A 20,855-nucleotide genomic window follows, 5' to 3' on the forward strand; every position below is an offset into this window, starting at 1 on the left:
AGTAAGAAAGCTGGGAAGATACTTTGTCCCCTCTCACTTTCCTTGCGGGATCACTTTTATTATATTCCAACTTGACAGATCAACCACATGCCTAAATTCAGGTAAGTCACCTTGTCTCTCTGCTTATTTTATGTATTTATTCATTTATTTATTTATTGCATTCATATCCCCGCTTTTTATTCAAGGAGCTCAAGGTAGAGATCATGGTTCTCCCCCTCCTCATTTAATCCCCACAACAACCCTGTGAGGTAGGCTAGGGCTGAGACAATTACTGGCCATAGGTCACCCAGTGAGCTTCATGGCCGAGTGGAGATTTGAACCATGGACTCCCAAGATCCTAATCACTATACTGTACTCTCTTCTTCTTCTTCTCCTCCTGCAATATCTTCTAGCTATTTTTTAGCCTTAATAAATCCTTAGTCTATTTCTATTTTATTTAAGTAAAAATCACCTTATCAATTCTGCTTCAACCTCATAATATAAACAAGCAATTTCCTTGTAAAAATCACTTCTTTTCATTTCATAGCCTCCCACTTCGCTATTGATTTATATTTATCCTCATTTCTTTAGAGCAGCAACTATTTTTAGATGACAATTATCATAATGTGTGAATGTGATAAGAAGAAAATCATGGCAAAGAATGCTGCATGGAATCTTATTGGTAATTCATTTGTTTGCGTGGGCGAAAAAACAACAAATTCCTGACACTGAAAGACAGAAGACACAAGGGAACAAAAGAAAAATCACTATTAATAGGAAAGGTCATAGGTAAAAAATGAAGTACTTACATAAACTACGTCCATTTGGTAATGTAGCACCAGATTGAGAAGTTAACCTACGAAATAATTAAATTTGCAAAATATATTCATTTGTTCTATTAAAAGTTACAAGCCACACATAACTTGCATTACACCTAAATGTTACAGACTGAATATGACCACTGCTAGTATCATAGTAAACTACTTCTCAAACAAGTAGTTTTATATCTCACTCTCTTTCACAATAGATAACTATTCTTCAACACCTGTGGATGGGGAAATGAGACAGAGCCAGAGATTTGCCCAAGTTCACCCAGGGAATCAATAATGAAATTAGAATGTCCTTATCTGCAGAACATTAGCTCTCAAATGTTAAAACGTATTAGTAAGAAGTAGTCATATTATGGAGATCTTAAAACAGCAAAAACTTGCCTATTATGATTATTTAACCCATTACCACAATTTTGTGCTGGTATAAGACATAAGCTTCACAGGGCTAATCAGTGACAGGTTCCAGGACTGTAAATAGCTGTATGCCCAGGATAATTTTAGCAAATATGTTTCCCCATCACTGTTATGCTGATGAGAAAATCTGTACCTGTGAAACTGTTCGGATTAAAAAAACACCTGGAATTCCACTTAAGGTGAAGACTCAAAAGCCAGTATTTGGGCAATGTGAAACATAGATCTGGCTTGCATGACAAAATATGGTTAGCAAGTACATACAGGCTTCAATACAGGGGCTCATAGTCACTGTGCTCCTCCCTAGTCATTTTTAAAAACAAAAAAAATGTATTGATTTTTAAGAGTCTTGCTAAGCTAAGGTGTACATATTAACTCATAGTTTAGGTTAAAACTATTTAATAAGTAATGGTGGGAATCAGCTGAACAGTGATTTTACAAAACACACCACATCTCTTTTTACCAACTGCAGGTTTATGCTTTATTCATTAATGGATTAAATAAACAAAATTTACAGCCACTCTATTGATCAGCTCAAGAACTCATAAGACACAAGTATTCTGTACATTGATTCTATAGAACTGTAATTTTCTGTTTTAAAAAGTAAGAATAGATTTCAAATTTGAAGTACTTTCCAAAATAAAGGAAACGGGTCATAGCTCAGTGGTAGAGCACACACAAAGAGGCCGTGTTTAATTCAGAAATATAAAGCAAAGAAATAACTACGGTGTTTCACTTGTCTGATAATGCTATCAGTAGACAAATAGAAAAGATTCTTGCAAGAAAAATTACTGAAGCATTTACTCTATTCTGGAACAGAAAATGACTGGCAGGACCATCAGGCATTCAGTTTTAAAATATTTCTCCAAAAAGTAAAAGTAAAGATGCTAGGAGATGTTCTATGAAACATGGATAAACCACTTCCTGTCATGTTTAGGCCAAAGGTAGCAAGTTCTGCCCCACTTCCCAATCCAGGGCGGGGGGGTGGGCGTCAGTTAAAATGGTCCATTCACAAAGAATTATGGAACCAGGATTCCTGAATGCTCTGGGGCATTTTCAAGTTGACACTACTGGTGATCCTGTTGAGGCATTGGTGTCACTACAAAATGGTGAGAGGGAACGGGCACCAACACCATTACTGCTAAGTATCCAAAAACGGTTTTCCAGGAACACCCCCATCGTTCAGCCCAGAAACTGAGGTCCAGCTCTGAGGGCCTTCTGGCGGTTCCCTCCCTGCAAGACGTGAGGTTACAGGGAACCAGGCAGAGGGCCTTCTCAATAGTGGCGCCCACCATGTGGGACACCCTCCCATCAGATGTCAAGGAAATAAAAAACTATCTGACTTGTTAGAAGACATCTGAAGGCAGCCCTGTTTAGGGAAGTTCTCAAAGTTTGTTGTTTAATCATATTTTTAATATTCTGTTGGGAGCTGCCCAGAGTGGCTGGCGAAACCCAGCCAAATGGGCGGGGTATAAATATATTATTATTATTATTATTATTATTATTATTATACATTCGATGCCCTCCCATCAGATGTCAAGGAAATAAAAAACTATCTGACTTTTAGAAAACATCTGAAGGCAACCCTGTATTGGGAATTTTTTTTATGTCTAATGTTTTACAATTTTTTATGCGCTGTAAGCCGCCCAGAGTGGCTGGGGAAACCCAGCCAGATAGGCAGGGTATAAATTTAATAAGTATTTTTTTTATTTTTTTTATTATTATTACTACTACTACTACCACTTCAGGCAATGAAGCAAGCAGGAAAGCTATAGTGCAAGACTTGCAGCAAAGATGACCAAGCACAAGAAAGAACTTATAATTGTGCCTACTGTATGGCAGTGATGGTGTCAAAGAAGGCTCAGTTTGTGACTACCAATGTGTCTTTGCGTGGCTGTTCTTGTTTTGGAAGAGGCAATGGAGTGCCTCCTTCTCAAGATATTTTTTCTGGACCCTATAGCCAATAGCTAATATCCTCTCTTGGAGAAAGGTTCTCAAAAGAGCAATAGCCAGGCAACTCCAGGAGTGCTTGGATTAAACTAATTATCTTAACCCATTTCAAACAAACTTTATGCCCAGCTTTGGTACAGAGTTGGGGCAAAGTGCAACCTTGCTGATTCCTCTGGAAAACTTGAAGGCTTTTGATATCACCAATGACATCTTCCTGGAGCGGTTCGGTGGGGTATTTGAGTTGTGGTGGTTCCACTTCTACCTGCAGGAATGTTTCCAAAAACTAGCAATGGAAGAATCCTGTTAGATGCCTTGGAAATTGTGTTGCGGAGACTGGCAGTGTACTATTTTGTCCCCAAACTATATGAAGCAGCTGGAGGCAGTCATCTGGGGTTTTGGAGTTCAGTGTCACCCATATGTGGATTACACACAGATCCATTTACTGGTTGAAGCTGTGTAAGTGCTGAACCACTGCACGGAAGTGGTAATAGGCTGGATTAGGGCTATCAAACAGACTGAGTCTGGACAAGATAGGGGTACTGCTGGTATTTTGATGTCGCATCCAGGAATTGGGTATATGACCTGTCCTCAATGGAGTCACACACTTTGAAGGAGCAGGTTCATAGGTCTGGGGGTTCTCCTGATCCACCATCATTACTTGAGACCTAGGTAGCCTCAGTGACAAAAAGTGCTTATTACCAGTTCTGACTGCTTGCACCAGCCACAGCTTGCCCTGGGTCGAGATAACCTTGCCACTGTGATGCGTGCTCATGTAACCTTACGTTTAGACTATTGTAACGAGCTTTATAATGAACTTCCCTTTAAGATAGTCTGAAGATTGCAACTAGAGCACTGGAGGATCTTCTCTACTGTGGTGGCGTGAAACAGTATTTCAATTTATTCCCTTGGCAAAGTAGGGGGAAAGCATAAGGATATTTATATGTCAACTCCAACCAGCATAAACAGTGCAGTTATTTATCAGCTTAAATAACAATGTACATCAGTTGTGCAATTTTCAGACATCTGAGACCATGAGTTCAATTTAAAATTTAACTTCAGAAAACCAAAAGCATAATCATCTATCTCTGCAATTCTGGGAACCAAATAGGAAAACAGAGCAGCTTTGCACTTAAGCACTAGCTACTGGTAGCCGTAGGCAACATAGAACTGCATGCAGGCAAGTGAGCAGACTGGCAAGAGAGGGACAGAGTACTCTATCCCTCCATGCCCAACATATAAACCAAGCCATAGGAGAAAAACGGCATCCTCTATGTCCAGCACAGAAATGCAATGGGCTGCTTCAAGAGGGGCACAGCTCTTCATACATCTTCTGTCATCTCCCAGCTGGCTAGTAAACATTTTTGTAGGCTAGTAACATTTGTGGGAAATAGAATGATTGAAATACTTTATATGTCATCTCTGCACAGTGTTTTTTCCCCCTACGCTGATATAACCAAGAAAACTTCTCCTGTTTGACTTCATTGTTACAAGTTGTGATTTTTCTGGGAGAGCTGAAATACGAGCCCAAGTTTGGACAACACGCTAGGACAAATAATGGCTCAGCTCAGCATAGAATGACTGAAGGAGGAATCCTTGACAGGCAGTCATGTAGCAAACAGGGAGAGATCAAAACATTCTTTCTACTTTAAGGCACAGAGCTTTAAACTAGTTCATCTTACGGAATGTATTACAGGACTTACAGCACAAGGAATTGCAGATGTTTAAATGTAATCAACAGATGTTTTTCCACAAACAAAGCTTGTCATTTGAAATAAAGTGGTCGAGTGGGGGGAGAAGGAACAAGCTGTGTCTCATGGACTTATGCATGAAGTCAGAAGCCTCAGCTTTATTTTTATTCTTTGTTGTAAAGTTCTAAACAAAGAAGCTTCCGTTAGCACGTGACTGATTGAGAAATTATAGAGATTATAAGAAATCCATGTTTACCGGCAAAAGCATACACACACTCCAAATCTAGTTATCACCTTCCCCTCCAGGTATAATCCCCATTTTCACTGCATTGTCTACGCACCGCATAATTAACTGCCAGGAAATGTATTAATACCGTAACATCAGGACACGGGGCTCATTTTATTATGCTATGGAAGGGGGAAACTTTTAAAGGGGATGCTGTTAGAGCAGTAGATGAACTTTTTTTGCAACATGTTTCACTGCAAAAGGATGGAGATTTGACATTTTATCAAGAGATTTACAGGGTTCAAGCAAATGGGCAGAACTCTAATGGACAAATATTTGAATACTGTTAACATTCTTACCGGGACTGTCCAGTTGAGATGCTCCATTCCTCTCGCTGCCCAGTACTGCGAGATTTTGATTTGTCTTTGCATACAGAATCTGCATGTTTCAAGGTACGTTTGGCTGGAGGAGATATGTGGCTATCACTCAAGCTACCATCACTACCATCATCTCTCTAAGAGGGGGAAAAAAAAGACAAGCTGATAGTCTCATTTTAAACCACCTGATTTTAAACCACCTCTCATCAGTAAAGAAACATTCTGGGACCATATCTGGAAAAGATGGGCAATCCATTTCTGTTCAGACAACTGTAGTACTACTTTTAGTGAACCCACAGGAATTTCACAAAATACATGTAACTACCCAAGCCAAAATTGAAATCTAATCCTAGGAAGAAGACATGAGGAAAATGAAAGAGTTGCTTTATATCTTTCTCCAGAGGCTGCATCAGATTTTTCACCAAGCTCCAATATTTATATTAGAGAGGAGAGGAGAGCCAACGTTTCCTTTGATCAAACTACAATACATCCCAAAACAGCACATGATACATCTAGAGGTCATAAATGCTCTAAAACCTTTAATTAATAAATAATATGATTTGCAAGCTAACAAGGAAAATCACTTTTGCAGAATATTTTTACACCCTCTTCTCATTATCATTGAAATGGCTTTTCTTTGCTTCTGAAGAATAGTTACTGGCAACTGGGAATTTAAAACCTTTTTGAAGGTTTCAATGAATTACAACAATAAACAAATTAAGGACTTGTACTTTGAAGTTCTCAAATCCCATTGAAATTCAGAGTCCTCATTTCCCTGCAAAGCCAACAAAATTCAAGTTTCCTAACCTCAGGGTCTTCTTTCCTTGTGGATCCCTCTCCTGTGAAAACCATGCCAGACATACTTCAGTTTTTGCCGGGCACCAGAAAAACCTTTAACCAAAAAGGACCAAGGAAGTGCCCTAGAATACGCTCAAGACTTTCTGAAAGGCTGACATGCTATCTTTTTTAAAAATAGAAAAGCGCTGTTAGTGATCTTCTTGACAACCTCCGAATTCCACAGAATATAGTTTGAACACTACTACAATAAATGCTTTGACTGCTCCTTAGCTATCAAGTCTGCATGGAGCTGTAAACTAAATATACTGAACACAGACAACAGAATTAATTAATTTAGAAAAAATTTAACTCACTATATAATTTAAAATATTAAACAGTAAGCTACCAGACCACAGCCATGTTTGTACATGCTGTGTGAACAACCCAAAGGTGTGCCTGCTCTATTAATGAAGTATACCAGTGAAACAGGCCAATCCTTTATTAAATATACTGAGTAATTCTGTTCTGAGTTGAAAATGAAGCTACACAACTGGTTTGAAACCTGTTTTTTGAGTGGTATTGGAGAGCTGAACTAGCTAAAGCAGACAAGGCAGAAAAACTGTTGCATCATTGCCTGAAGACACTTAGCAACCAGCTTATTGCTCAGTGTAATTAAAAACAAGTATTTCTAAACACAAAGCTTTAAAAAAAATATTATCACAAGCTACACTGATTTCCAGATATATTTCTAGTTTAGCTCTGGTGACTGTTTCAAGACAGCTTAACAGTCCTTTGACAACAGTTATCCTTTTTTTTAATTCTTAGGAGACAACTACAAAATATTTTGGCAAAGGCTGGTTGTGAAACTATTGGGTTCAATTTAAATTACAGCTGACTAGCTTGGACTTGCTTTGGTAAGGATGTTGCACAATCTATGTGACGTGTCTTAAGCACTGACATTAAATGTTATATTCTTCAAGGTAATACTGGGCAGAATCGAGCATTGTGTGCATTGAATAACTTCATCTCTCTCTCCTCCCAAAAATGTTAGTGGCCCCTGATCTGTAATATTGACACAGCCCAGAAGAAAGCTACAAGAATGATAAAAGCTTTGAAATAATTTCATGTGCTGAGTGACTCGAAGTAGCAAGTTTGTTCAGACTACAGAGTACTGGGGCAAGGGGCGTAACAACAATTTAAACATCAAATGTATTTCAGAATGAAAAGCTAAAACCATTGTTTCTCCTAACAATTAAGGACAGAACTTACAATGGATTAGAATTACACAGTAAAACCCAATGACTTTTAGAAATTAACTGCAACAATCTGACTAGTAAGTGATGCAATTTCATTCTTGGGGATTTTTTAAGAAAAGGGTGCATAAGAATCTTCTGACAGGCTGTTCTGAATAACTTTGTTATGATTCAAACAGATGATCCATGAGGGTCACTGAAGCACACAATATCCATTCAGCACCTGGACTAGATAGGCCACAGGGAATTCAACATCCATTTTAAATATGAAATAAAGCCTATTATACTAGATAGATTTCTCAACCTTTAAGTGAGATTTGTTTCCAAAAATACTTCAATCTTGATAAATCATGGAAGACTGGTATAGACTTCAGCTGGAACATTTCTATGCCTCAACTGCAATTAAATACATGAGGGTGCTATACTTCTAAATCAAGACACGCTGAAAGTGCTGCTTCTAGCAACAAACACATGTAACAACTCGGGCAGCATTTCTCAGTAATGTGTTCTTGCTCAATTAAGTTGGGTAAATCTTACATAAATCTTCCCCTCCCCCCCTCCAAAAAAATATAAATCACAAGAATGGAAACTTTCCCCCTGTTGTGCTAAGTAAGGACCTTCTTCAACCAGCAACTGTAATTTACAAATAACTATTAAGGTAACTATTAAGGTTTTAAAATTTTAAAAGATGATGCTGTTAAGGTGCTACACTCAATATGCCAGCAAGTTTGGAAAACTCAGCAGTGGCCAGAGGATTGGAGAAGATCAGTCTACATCCCAATCCCAAAGAAGGGCAGTGCTAAAGAATGCTCCAACTACCGCACAATTGCACTCATTTCACACGCTAGCAAGGTTATGCTTAAAATTCTACAAGGAAGGCTCAAGCAGTATGTGGACCGAGAACTCCCAGAAGTGCAAGCTGGATTTAGAAGAGGCAGAGGAACCAGAGACCAAATTGCAAACATGCGCTGGATTATGGAGAAAGCCAGAGAGTTCCAGAAAGACATCTACTTCTGCTTCATTGACTATGCAAAAGCCTTTGACTGTGTCGACCACAGCAAACTATGGCAAGTTCTTAAAGAAATGGGAGTGCCTGATCACCTCATCTGTCTCCTGAGAAATCTCTATGTGGGACAAGAAGCTACAGTTAGAACTGGATATGGAACAACTGATTGGTTCAAAATTGGGAAAGGAGTACGACAAGGCTGTATATTGTCTCCCTGGTTATTTAACTTATATGCAGAATTCATCATGCGAAAGGCTGGGCTGGATGAATCCCTAGCCGGAATTAAGATTGCTGGAAGAAATATCAACAACCTCAGATATGCAGATGACACAACCTTGATGGCAGAAAGTGAGGAGGAATTAAAGAACTTTTTATTGAGGGTAAAAGAGGAGAGCGCAAAATATGGTCTGAAGCTCAACATCAAAAAAACGAAGATCATGGCCACTGGTCCCATCACCTTCTGGCAAATAGAAGGAGAAGAAATGGAGGCAGTGAGAGATTTTACTTTCTTGGGCTCCATGATCACTGCAGATGGTGACAGCAGCCACGAAATTAAGAGACGCCTGCTTCTTGGGAGGAAAGCAATGACCAACCTAGACAGCATCTTAAAAAGTAGAGACATCACCTTGCCAACAAAGGTCCGTATAGTAAAAACTATGGTTTTCCCAGTAGTGATGTATGGAAGTGAGAGCTGGACCATAAAGAAGGCTGATCGTCGAAGAATTGATGCTTTTGAATTATGGTGCTGGAGGAGACTCTTAAGAGTCCCATGGACTGCAAGAAGATCAAACCTATCCATTCTTAAGGAAATCAGCCCTGAGTGCTCACTGGAAGGACAGATCGTGAAGCTGAGGCTCCAATACTTTGGCCACCTCATGAGAAGAGAAGACTCCCTGGAAAAGACCCTGATGTTGGGAAAGATGGAGGGCACAAGGGGAAGGGGACGACAGAGGACGAGATGGTTGGATAGTGTCTTCGAAGCTACAAACATGAGTCTGACTAAACTGCGGGAGGCAGTGGAAGACAGAAGTGCCTGGCGTGCTCTGGTCCATGGGGTCACGAAGAGTCGGACACGACTAAACGACTAAACAACAACAACAACATTAAGGTCACTCCTTATGACAGCATTTGTTCTCATGGAATCATAGAATTGTAGAGTTTAAAGGAACTCAGAGGGTCATCTAGTCCAGCCCCCTGCAATGCAGGTATCTCTGATATCTTACTTCATCCCGAAGGATCATAAAACTAGCTTTGTAAATAACAAGGCAAGAATAATAACCACATGAAAGAAGATTAATTTTAAAACCTTTTGGTTTACAGTTTCAAATATTATCAACAGTAATGCTTAGGATTTTTTTTAAAAAAAACACACATCCGAATCATACAATTTTTATGATCTGAAAAATCAATCTGAACAATACTCCACTTTATTTCCTGTACGTACTACCAAATATACAATAACAATACCACTTGGGGAAAAACCTCATTCTGTTATCTGTAACCTAGGCTACTGCAACTATGTTCATCCAAGAATCACTAAACATTACTTTTTTCCAACACTAAAATCACCTCTCGGGTATCTAACAAAAATGGCTAAGGATCTCTTTTCTAGATAAACAAAAATGTTTCAACAACAAATAGCAAGAAGTTGCACAAGCTTTTATGTCAATTATAATCATATTTACAGAGGTAAATCCTATTAATTTCACTAGAGTTGACTTTGAAGCATGTATGCTTAGGATTATGACCTCACATACTGTCATGGCAGAATAAAAACAGCAAGGTGCTATTTGTAAAACAATCACTATTATATGTATGGGTTTTTTTCTTGGAATCTGGCTTCAAAATGTCTGCATGCAATCCACTATTATACAAGGTCTAAGGAAAATTTTAATAGGTCAGCTTTGTTCTGTATGGTATCTCATGGCGGGGGGGAGACAGACAACTGTTATCTAAGTGGTTTTAATAAATGATCACACTTCACCTTTTATACAGTTTTTCCCATTCATACAGGCACATAAGACTTAACAGCAATGAACATAAGTAGTGCATGTAATTTGCATGATATTCCATCAGAAATAATCGAAACAATGCTGAACAGAATCAGCATCAGATTTCTAAGCAAATAACGTTTTTTTAAAAAAATATTGAAATAAGCCTACAAAAAAGGCAATATTGTGAAGCATTCCACTTGTCAAACAAGGAACAGATAAGGAAGAATGACAAGAAACGACTGCAATCCAAGATGCACTTCCAAAGAACCCTCCTCTTCAATGGAAAGACGACGGCATGGGATTCCCCCAACAGCTCAGGATAGAACAAGAAAATCCCTGCATGTACGCAAAGCTCCATAAGCGCATTAAAACAGCTGGCTAATATTCAGGATCTAGTTCCCAATACAAATATTTCAAATATAGCATCTGTAGTTTTTGAAAGAATACTTAAGAGACTCACTTGCCTGGCCTGAAAGACATTTTTCAAACACTTATACCTATATCTGCTGTACTAGGCACATTTCACAAAATGTGAAATTAGAAAATATTAGGTGCACTATGAAAGTACATAACTGTCCTAAGAATCTGAACAGGCACACAAGCAATTTTAAAGGCCTATATCTGAAATTAGTTTTCCATGTTATCATGGATGGATGCAAACATCTTTAACATTTTCACTGTCAGTAAATTTATACATACTCACCAATCTTAAATGCTTATGATTAAATTTAGGCTTCAGTTCTACAGCAATTACCTGGGAGTAAGTCCCAATGAACTCAGTGGGATGTACAGTGGTACCTCGGGTTACATACGCTTCACTAACCCAGAAATAGTGCTTTAGGTTAAGAGCTTTGCTTCAATATGAGAACAGAAATCGTGCTCCGGCGGTGCGGCGGCGGCAGGAGGCCCCATTAGCTAAAGTGGTGCTTCAGGTTAAGAACAGTTTCAGGTTAAGTACGGACATCCGGAACGAATTAACTACTTAACCCGAGGTACCACTGTACCTCATCATGCTGCTGTTTTATTAAATGGGTCTTTAAGCATTCTTTATAACTGCCAGTGCCTTTTCTCTAAAAAAATTTTTTAGCCATACTCTCATTTTCCTACTCATATTGAAATACTGCCCCTCAATGAAGCCAAACTTAAGATTCACTAAATGTTTAGGGGTATACGTACCCCTGCATTCCTCCAGAAAAAAGCACTGCAAACTACTAATACTCAATAGGTTTTTTAACTCTTTTAGGAAAGATATTTCATATTCACACATTGTAAACTAGTTGGGTTCAGATCGAAACCCCATAAGTTTATGTAAGTAAAACAAAAGATGTGCTTCAGTGTCCAAGGCTATCATACAGAATCACTCAACTGCTCTTTTTAAGTTAAAAATAATCGGAACATTTTATACATAACATACCGTACTTATACAGTACTTTTGATGACCCATTGATCAGGCTACTTTGCGACTTTACAAAGAAGCAACAGAAACAACACCCTTTAATACATCTATGTCTGTCCCTACAGAAACAACAGATTGGCTGAATGTGTCATGCCAGGAATTTATAATTTCTCACATTGAAAGGTTGACAGATAATGCTCACATACAGTATTTAAAATAAGGTACCCTGAACAGGGTATAATAAGATTCAGTTGTGATTCTTTTTAAAAGTTCATGACTGCTTGTCTTTTTTTATTGTTTTTATAAATAGATTTTAATGGATAACAAAGATATGTATAGTGTTGCTGTTTCCATTCACATAGTCCTATCTACAGGTCAGTTACATTCAGTGTGAAACACTGCTATCGTAAGCATAAGGTTGGAGTGGCAGAGAAAGGTGTGCGACAAAGTAGGGGGGGGTGATTTTTCCTTCATTTACATAGTGCATCGCCAATGAAAACTAATAAATAGATGAAGAACCTATCCACATTACTGATTGTCATTAAAAAAAAAACTATCCGGAAATGTAGGCAAATAACTAATCAAAGTCATATAGAATTAGAAGGGACCAGAAGGGTCACCCAGTCCAACCTTCTGCAATGCAGGAAACTTTTGCGCAAAATGGGGTTCAAACCCGCAACCCTGAGATTAGGAGTCTCATGCTCTACTGGACCGAGCTATCGATACGTTCCTCAGAGGTAAAATTGCATCTCTATCCGAAATTGTCAGAGAATTACCCAGTTTCCCCTACCCTGTCAAACAGGAAACAGTTTTTAATAAAGAAAACTGCACTCCATTTAGGTTTTCTAATAAATTTACAAAATTGGCAGTTCTAAGCCTAAACTTTTTTCTTCTTCCCCATGTTGTCCTTTAAAATGCAGTCCCAGCATAGGCCAGCGGGGGAGCCTCGCCGTGCCCCAGACAGCTGGGTGGCACAGCAGACCCTGCCAGTCTCTCAGCGCCTCCTACATACAGGAGACGGACGAAAGAGAGCAAGAGCGCACATTGGGGTTTTTGTTTCCTCTCTCTTATCAACTGCCCCTTCTTCGCCCGAAACTGCCTCTACAGCTACTTCTTGAGCCGCCCAACCAGCCACACTTTGCCCCCGCTTAGCTCTTGGCCGCAGCCAGCAGCGTCCTCCTTCAGCTGTGCAAGCTCACACAACACATCCTACCTCAAATGACCTCGGTTCGCTCACTCGCTCGCATAGAGAGCTGCTGCAAAAAAAAAAAACCAACCCCAAGCTCCCTCCCAGCTCGCTGCTCACGTCCACCTCTTGCAACAGAGCCAGACAGGCCCCGATGCTTTCCACCCACCCACCCTCACTCTGGCACAACACCAAAGCAAGGCGGCCAGCTCGGATACAAGTAAAGGACCCCCCCCCCTTTTCCAGACTCTCGTGCCTTTCTTTAGTCCCACAAACCAGACAAGCCTCCGCACACATACAGAGCAGCAGAAGCCCCACAAAAAAACACGATATTGTGCTTGCATGCAAAACACGCAAGCAGTCAGTCATCCTGGAGAAGTTCAGCCGGAGCCCCTTCCCCTCCTCTTGTTGTTGTTCCTGTTCATTACATCTGCAGACTGCCGTTTCACCCGAAGATCGCAGGGCGCTTCACAACAGAAAAACCACGCGAAATTAAACCTGAATACAAACAACAAATGGATAACCCACACACACACACACAAACACATCGAGAGTTTAAAAGGACACAGATGGTTTAATTGGGAGAAAATAATGCTTTCGCCCAGGCCCGGATTTATGCAATGAAGGTACCAGGCGAATGGGGAGCCACCACAGAAAAGCCTCCCCAAACTCCTTCCCCTGCTGCCACCCTCCGGAAGAAAATCCCCGTCATCGCAGGGTCCGGATCGGTTCTATGGGGGGTTTCCTTCTGAGGTACTGCGGCCCCGAGCGGTCGCGCTGCACTTCAGCCCCTCGGAGCGGGACAATGAGCCAGCGCACCCCCCCCCCCGCAAGCTCGCCCCTCTCCCCGCCTCCCCCCACCCCAATGGCTGACCCACACCGACAACGGCCCCTTCTTCGCCGCCGTCGCTACGGGACTTGCCCCGAGTCTCCCTCCCTCGGCACCCGCCTCGTCTTCCTCTCCCCCCACTGACCCGGGCCGACTCTTCATCCTGACCGGCGGCCGCCGCCGCTGCTGCTGCTGCCGCCGCCGCCGCTGCCCGAGCGCTGGTCCTAGACAAACGGGTCCTGGACGAGATGAAATGGCTGCCGGGCCCGGAGCCTGCCGCCGCCGCTTTGCGGGAGAGGCGCAGGGAGCTCTTTCGGGTGTTCACCATGGCGCCCCCCTCCCGCCGCCGCCGCCTCCTCAGCCGCCCCGGAGAGGGAGGCTCAGTCTCTGGCGCCGCCGCCGCCTCTGCTTTGGGGAGCGGCGCCTCAGCCGCCGCCGGGCGAGGAACAAGGGCTCGAAGGGACGCGGGGAGCTGCTCCTCCTCCTCCTCCTCTAGCTCAGTCACACACTAACTGGCCGCCATTACTTGGTTCCCTCTCCCCCTTTCTCCTCCTCGGCCCGCTGCCGCTGAGGGGCGCCGGTCTGCCGCCGCCGCTCATAGGGCCGCCTCTTCTTCCACCGCCTCCTCCCTACCCCTGGCAACATAGAAGTGAGGGGGGGGCGGGAGAGATCGACAGAGAGCGTGACGATGCGCGGCGTCCGGAACTTCCGGTCGACGTTGGAAGGGCCCTTTCGCGTCTCTATGGTTCAGGCCCGCCTGGCACGCTGGAGTTGTCGGCGGGGGGAAGAGCCGCAAGCGCAAAGGAGGCTTGGCCCGCCGGGTCCGTTTTCCGCGGAGGGGAGCCGCCACCTCCTCCGAGTGAACGCGCCGCCCGGTCGGGCTACATTGGGGTCGCTAGGCCCGTTTTTCCCCAGGAAGAGGAAGTGCGGTATAGTGGTTAGAGCGGTCAGACCTAGGTAGTCGCCACCAGAGAAGAATGGCAGATTAAACTGATGGGTTATACTGAAATAGCAAAAAAGAAAAGAAAAAAGGGGAAGAATTAGAAACCAGGGAGACTAACATTTTAAATAAGGAACGGGAGAAATATATCATTTACCTTAAAAAGCACACCATTGTAAACAATTAAAATTATGAGTAGGGTTGGAATGATACTTGTTGGGCTATGGTTGTACTGGAGATTCATAGAGAAGGTGCAGAAGGAAAAAAGTTAACATAACCCGCAAAAGGGGAGGAGGGAAGTCCGTTGGAATTTACTGAATTCTCTTCTTGTTTTGATTGTTTGACGTTTGTAAATTTCAAAATCTGAAAATTAAATAACTTTTTATACTTTTTAATAAAATAGAATTTCAGGACCCGGGAGACCAGGGATTTTAGAATGCCCACTCAGTCATCGACCACACTTGTTCACCTTGGGATGATGGCTGCCTCTTAACCAGCCTCTGGGAAGAAAATATGGTATATAAATGTAATAAAAGCACACGCACAAATTCCTTGTCTCTTGATGGGATGGCCAGGTGCGAAAGAGGCAGAGCTCCTGCACCTCTCAATAGTTATGCAGAAAAGGGGGTGCTTGGCAGAGGCAATTTCGTTGCTGCCTAAAACCCCTCTTCTGCATAGTGATTATTATTGTTGTTGTTATTGTTATTATTATTTTCTTCCAACCCCAGATTTAGGGCAGTTGCCCCACACAGGGCACCAAGCTGAGGGGGCACATCACCATCATACCTATATTTATATAGGTAACTATTGAGAATATCCATTTAAAAAGCAACTGCACAAAAAGTAATTCTTGTGAAAATAAGAAATATATAACGGGGGGGGGCTCAAATTTTGTGTTCTTTCAGGGCACCATATCACCAAAGTCCATTCCAGCCTTTCCTCAGAGGATCACGGGGCAGCTTATACTATAAAAACACAAAAGCACATACCATAGTAACAAGCAAACTGCCCGCCGCCACCAGCAGTTTAAAAGGCCATTGATTGTTTAATTGGCCAAAGGCCTGGGTGAAGAGGAAAGATTTTGCCTGGTACCTGAAATATAGGTAACAAAGGCGCCATGCATTCCTGGGGCGCCATGCAGGCGCCTGGGGAGAGCATTCCGCAAGCGGAGAGCCACAGCTCAAAAGGTACAGGAGCCCTGTCCTCTTAAAAATCAGTGTTTTGTGGTGAATGTGGCAGGGCTGCAAAATAATGGGTGAGGGAGGTTCTTCACCTTTCCGATAAAGAAATGTTGCTGGCCTGTTGTAGTTCTTTGATCAAGGAAATAAAGCCCCCAAAATCTTAATTATTTCCTTTCATTCCTCCTAGGGAAAGAATTCACACCCACCCAGGAGAAAATCCATACCGATTATGGCCACCCGCAGGATAACCCACTCTCCACTCCTGCTCCTTGTTAGTTAATCTGGGATAATTTGCTCAACTCACCAGTAATGCTCTCACAACTAATACAGATAAGAATCCCCGTTTCACCTGAAAGAATCCCTGCTTCACCTGTAAGTCTTCACTGCCTTCATTGAAATAGGCATGGGAGGAAATTGCCCACCTTCTTTTACTCTGGTGCAGCATACAATTTTTCTTTTTTAAAAATGCATTATAAATAACATTGAACCAATGAACAACTCACTAATCATCCTGATCATATACATGTTTATTTATATCATAAGAACATAAGACAAGGCCTGCTAGATCACACTAAAGGCATTCTATGCCCACAGTGACCAACCAATTTTATTTGTTCCAATTTATAGCCTGGCCATCTTCAGCTCCATTGATGCCAGGACAGGGCATTAAGCTCTAGAAACACACAATAACTAGGGTCTGTTCCCCTGCTGTGTCTGCTGGACAGCCCGTTGCCGTTGCCCCCACATTAACTCCCTAAAGCAGCAATTTCCAAACTCTGCCCTGCAAAGCGATTGGAAATAAAACTGCACAAATGTTTCTTTGGCATAAGGACAGCGATGGTGCTCTGTGATTAATTTCTCTCCTGAAAAGTGCTCCACAACTCAAAAAAGTTTGGGAACTGCTGCCCTAGACCTTCCCTTTCCTACCCTACACAACCTCTAAGCTCCCCTTTCAACTTTCCTACCACATTTCTGAACCTACTTTTCTATTTTGCAGCCCCCCCCCACACAAACCACCACCCCATGGTAACCTCAATTTTCCTCCTTCCACACATTTCTTTTACTAAGCACTCTTTCCACTTTCCACCCAATTATGAAGTCACTATCCCTCCCTGTTTTGCAAATGCTTTTATGCCCCTCCTTTATGGTCAGCCGGGCCCACTCCCACTTCCAGTCAGTCTCTTTTGTTTTGTCTTTTTGCAACCCCATACTCACCTTAAATCCCCTTTTCCCTCACCCTCCTTACTTTACATTTACATCTGGAATGTAGTTTCTTGTCATGCAGTTTAGAGTCACATCTGGTGCTCTCCACTATTTTGCCATTGGTCCCCTGCAGTACTAATATGTGATCCCGGAGGAGGTTGTCTGTGATGTAATTTGGGCCGATTCAGCACCGCTGCTCGACAAACTTAGGCGAGGGTAAAGGTAAAGGTAAAGGGACCACTGACCATTAGGTCCAGTCATGGCCGACTCTGGGGTTGCGACGCTCATCTCGCTTTATTGGCTGAGGGAGCCGGCGTACAGCTTCCAGGTCATGTGGCCAGAATGACTAAGCTGCTTCTGGCAAACCAGAGCAGCCGTTTATCTTCCCGCCGGAGCGGTACCTATTTATCTACTTGCACTTTGACGTGCTTTCGAACTGCTAGGTTGGCAGGAGCAGGGACCGAGCAACGGGAGCTTACCCCGTCGCGGGGATTCGAACCGCCGACCTTCTGATCGGCAAGGCCTAGGCTCTGTGGTTTAACCCACAGTGCCACCTGCGTCCCATAGGTGAGGGTAAGCCCTATTAAACTCTATGTGATACTTATTTCCAATTAAACATATCAGTAGCATAGGGCTACCCAGGACTGATGCCTGAGATGGCTTGACCAAGAAAACAATTACAACTGCTAATAGGTGGAAGCTGAAGACTGTGAAGTACAGTACTGGGGAAGCAACCAAAAACACCACACACCCCTACTTTGGCTTCCTGTCTCACATATGTACAGTTCAGTTGTTCCCAGGAGGTTCACACAGGCTTGGCCTGGGTTTAGTACAGTTAATTCCCAAGTGTTCCAGAATGAACCTGAGAGGCAGTCCCCCTCACTTTACCATCCTGCGTTCGATCTATGAATTATCTGTGAATTAAATCTACTGAATGTGTTCCTCCCCCCACCCCTGGAAACAACAGCACTACATGGGTTGTCAGAGTAACGCATTGAAAGGTAATATCTGCAAGGTGACAAAGTCTTTTTATAACCTACACTATAGAAAAATCAGACACAGTAAGAGGAATGACGCTGTAATTCTGTGCTGTGGTGTTCACTGTGTGTGAGAGAGAGTTATTTGTTTAATAGTGTGTGTGTGTATCAGTGCTGCTTTGCTTTTGGAAGTGCTTGGCATGGATGTGTTGTGTAGCTGTATAGGGATGCGGGTGGCGTTGTGGTCTAAACCACTGTTGAGCTTGCTGATCAGAAGGTCGGTGGCTTGAATACCCGCGATGGGGTGAGCTCCCGTTGCTTTGTCCCAGCTCCTGCCAACCTAGCAGTTTGAAAGCACGCCAGTACAAGGTACCGCTGCGGTGGCAAGAAAAATGGTGTTTCTGTGCGCTCTGGCACTCGCGTCGTAATCATGGTGGCCACAGGATGCAGAAAATTGTCTGTGGACAAACACCGGTTACCTTGGCCTGAAAACAAGATGAGTGCCACACGCCATAGTCTCCTTCGACTGGACCTAACCATCCAAGGGTCCTTTACCTTTTGTGTAGCTATAACATTATTGTCAGGAGTTTGAATCCCTGCGAAGGAGTGCGCTCCTGTTGTTCGGTCCCAGCTCCTTCCCACCTAGCAGTTCAAAAGCATGTCAAGTGCAAGTAAATAAATAGGTACTGCTCCAGCGGGAAGGTAAATGGTGTTTCCGTGCGCTGTTCTGGTTCGCCAGAAGCTGCTTAGTCATACTGCCACATGACCCGGAAGCTGTCTGCGGACAAATGCCGGCTCCCTCGGCCTATAGAACGAGATGTGCTCCATAACCCCAGAGTCGCCCACAACTGGACCTAATGGTCAGGGGTACCTTTACCTTTAACATTATTGTTGGCTCTGTCAGGTGAAGCCATGACATTCTGCTCATTTCTCAGCTGTGCAAATCCTTGCATAGGGCATGCTAGAACAGTTACACGGGTACAGCAGTGCTACATAAGTCCCTTGCACGACTGCAAGCTCCATAGCCCTTAGTAGCAGCAGTGTAAGGTAGTGGCAAGCAACCTTATGCTGGTGATGGTTCACTTGGAGTCTTACTAGATCAACTGCCAACCTAGCAGTTGAAAGCACACCAGTGCAAGCAGATAAATAGGTATTGCTGTGACGGGAAGGTAAACGGTGTTTCCGTGCGCTCTGGTTTCCGTCATGGTGTTCCATCGCGCCAGAAGGGGTTTAGTCATGCCGGCCACAGGACCTGGAAAGCTGTGTGTGGACAAAAGCCGGCTCCCTCGGCCTGAAAGCTAGATGAGCGCCGCACCCCATAGTAGCCTTTGACTGGATTTAACCGTCCAGAGATCCTTTACCTTTTTTACCTTACTAGATCCTAGCATTGATTTATATTTCTTTCTTTTAAAAAAAGCACATTAATCTCTTTAACATGTATTCCAAATTCTCAAGCAAGCAGTATGCATTGGAACAGTGCCCAGAGGCCCTTTCAGGATTAGGAATCTGTGTATTAAAGCAGCAGAAACATATGGTGAGGGGGGGGAATCATTTTCTGAGCAGTCTGGAAACAAACTGATGGGCCCAGAGTTTAGTGATCTCATAGGCTGTTATAATTGTTTTTTGCCAGTATTGTGTTCTGTTTGACTACAGCCTGTTTTTTTTTTGTTTTAAAACAAAGGAGTCCTTAAAATGTATGCTAGATCATTTTTTCCACATTACTGGATAAGAATCTAGGTTTTTTTCCACCTTCCCGATGCAGTAAACAAAAAACTTAGCTATGACAATCCCTGCAACTTCGTGCAATTCTTCAGGTGCTTGTGGTTGAACAGATTGTTAGAAGATCCTAATGTTCCCTCTCTACTGGAACACACTTGGTAGGCTCTAGCGGGCATTTTAACCTGCATGGGTATTGACATTGTTGTTAAGACGGATTTAGACAGGACAGGATTAATGGAAACAGAGGTACTGCTGGAGATTCCCCTTATCAGTCTTGGCATAATTGCCAGGGAACTCATTTTAGAAAAAGAGGTTGGCTGATTCTTCTTAATAGCTGGCTTTTCCTCCGGTGTTCTGAATGACTGGGAGACATGGTGTTATGTACTGAGTTGAATAGGATCCAAACTGCAGCAGTCTGATTGGTCCTAGAACAATAGGATTCAGAATGCAGCAGTCTGATTGGTCCTAGAACAATGCAGCAGTATGATTGGTTGGCAGGAACCACCCAATCATGCTCCAGATTGAAGTGAATCCACAACCTGATTGGCTTACAGTAGAATTCCGGAATTAGCCAATCATGTGCAGCCCATTGTGTAAATAATGTATATAAAGCAGATACTTTGAGGGGACTTTCATTCATTCCTCCTCACCACCATGAGCTGAATAAAGAGCATGAAATCACTTTGCGACTCTGAGTATATTTCACTGGCGACGAAGGTGGGATCCCGCTGAGCTGACTGCCACACAGAGCACCGCAGCACCGCCACCTGCCGCACCGCTGCCTCGCACCGTGTATCCAGGCTTCAGCTCCGGGACACAAGGAACTCAGAATGGCAACCGACAGCAGCTTCTCGCCGTTCAACCCAGCATCTGGAGACTGGGAAGCGTACGCCTCCCGTTTCACCTTCCTCCTAGAAGCCAAAGGGGTCACCG

At 42.9% G+C, this 20,855-nt stretch overlaps 1 protein-coding gene and 2 long non-coding RNA genes across 4 annotated transcripts in view; 2 read left to right on the plus strand and 1 right to left on the minus strand.

The window, feature by feature from the left end:
• ATAD2B (ATPase family AAA domain containing 2B) overlaps positions 1-14,584 on the minus strand; it is a 59,187-nt gene extending 44,603 nt beyond the window's left edge. The window contains exons 1-3 of one of the 2 annotated variants that reach the window (XM_083607055.1): positions 14,048-14,584; positions 5,444-5,598; positions 789-835 (exon numbers count right to left, since the gene is read on the minus strand). In XM_083607055.1, coding sequence (XP_083463181.1) covers positions 789-835; positions 5,444-5,598; positions 14,048-14,230 — 385 coding nt within the window. In that variant the 5' untranslated portion in view covers positions 14,231-14,584. The remainder of the gene's footprint in view (positions 1-788; positions 836-5,443; positions 5,599-14,047) is intronic. The other variant, XM_083607056.1, reaches the window with a different exon arrangement.
• On the plus strand, positions 5,616-11,643 carry LOC310759875. The gene is made up of 3 exons (XR_014546599.1): positions 5,616-8,149; positions 9,606-11,285; positions 11,484-11,643. It is a non-coding gene; the product is annotated as an uncharacterized lncRNA (long non-coding RNA).
• A 103-nt stretch (positions 14,585-14,687) lies between the features above and the next one.
• LOC310758993 lies at positions 14,688-16,530 on the plus strand. Its single transcript, XR_014546153.1, has 3 exons — positions 14,688-14,859; positions 15,246-15,358; positions 16,211-16,530. It is a non-coding gene; the product is annotated as an uncharacterized lncRNA (long non-coding RNA).
• Positions 16,531-20,855: the final 4,325 nt, after the last annotated feature.

Source organism: Podarcis filfolensis (genome assembly GCF_964270895.1).
Source record: "Podarcis filfolensis genome assembly, chromosome: 3".
Lineage (NCBI taxonomy): Eukaryota > Metazoa > Chordata > Lepidosauria > Squamata > Lacertidae > Podarcis > Podarcis filfolensis.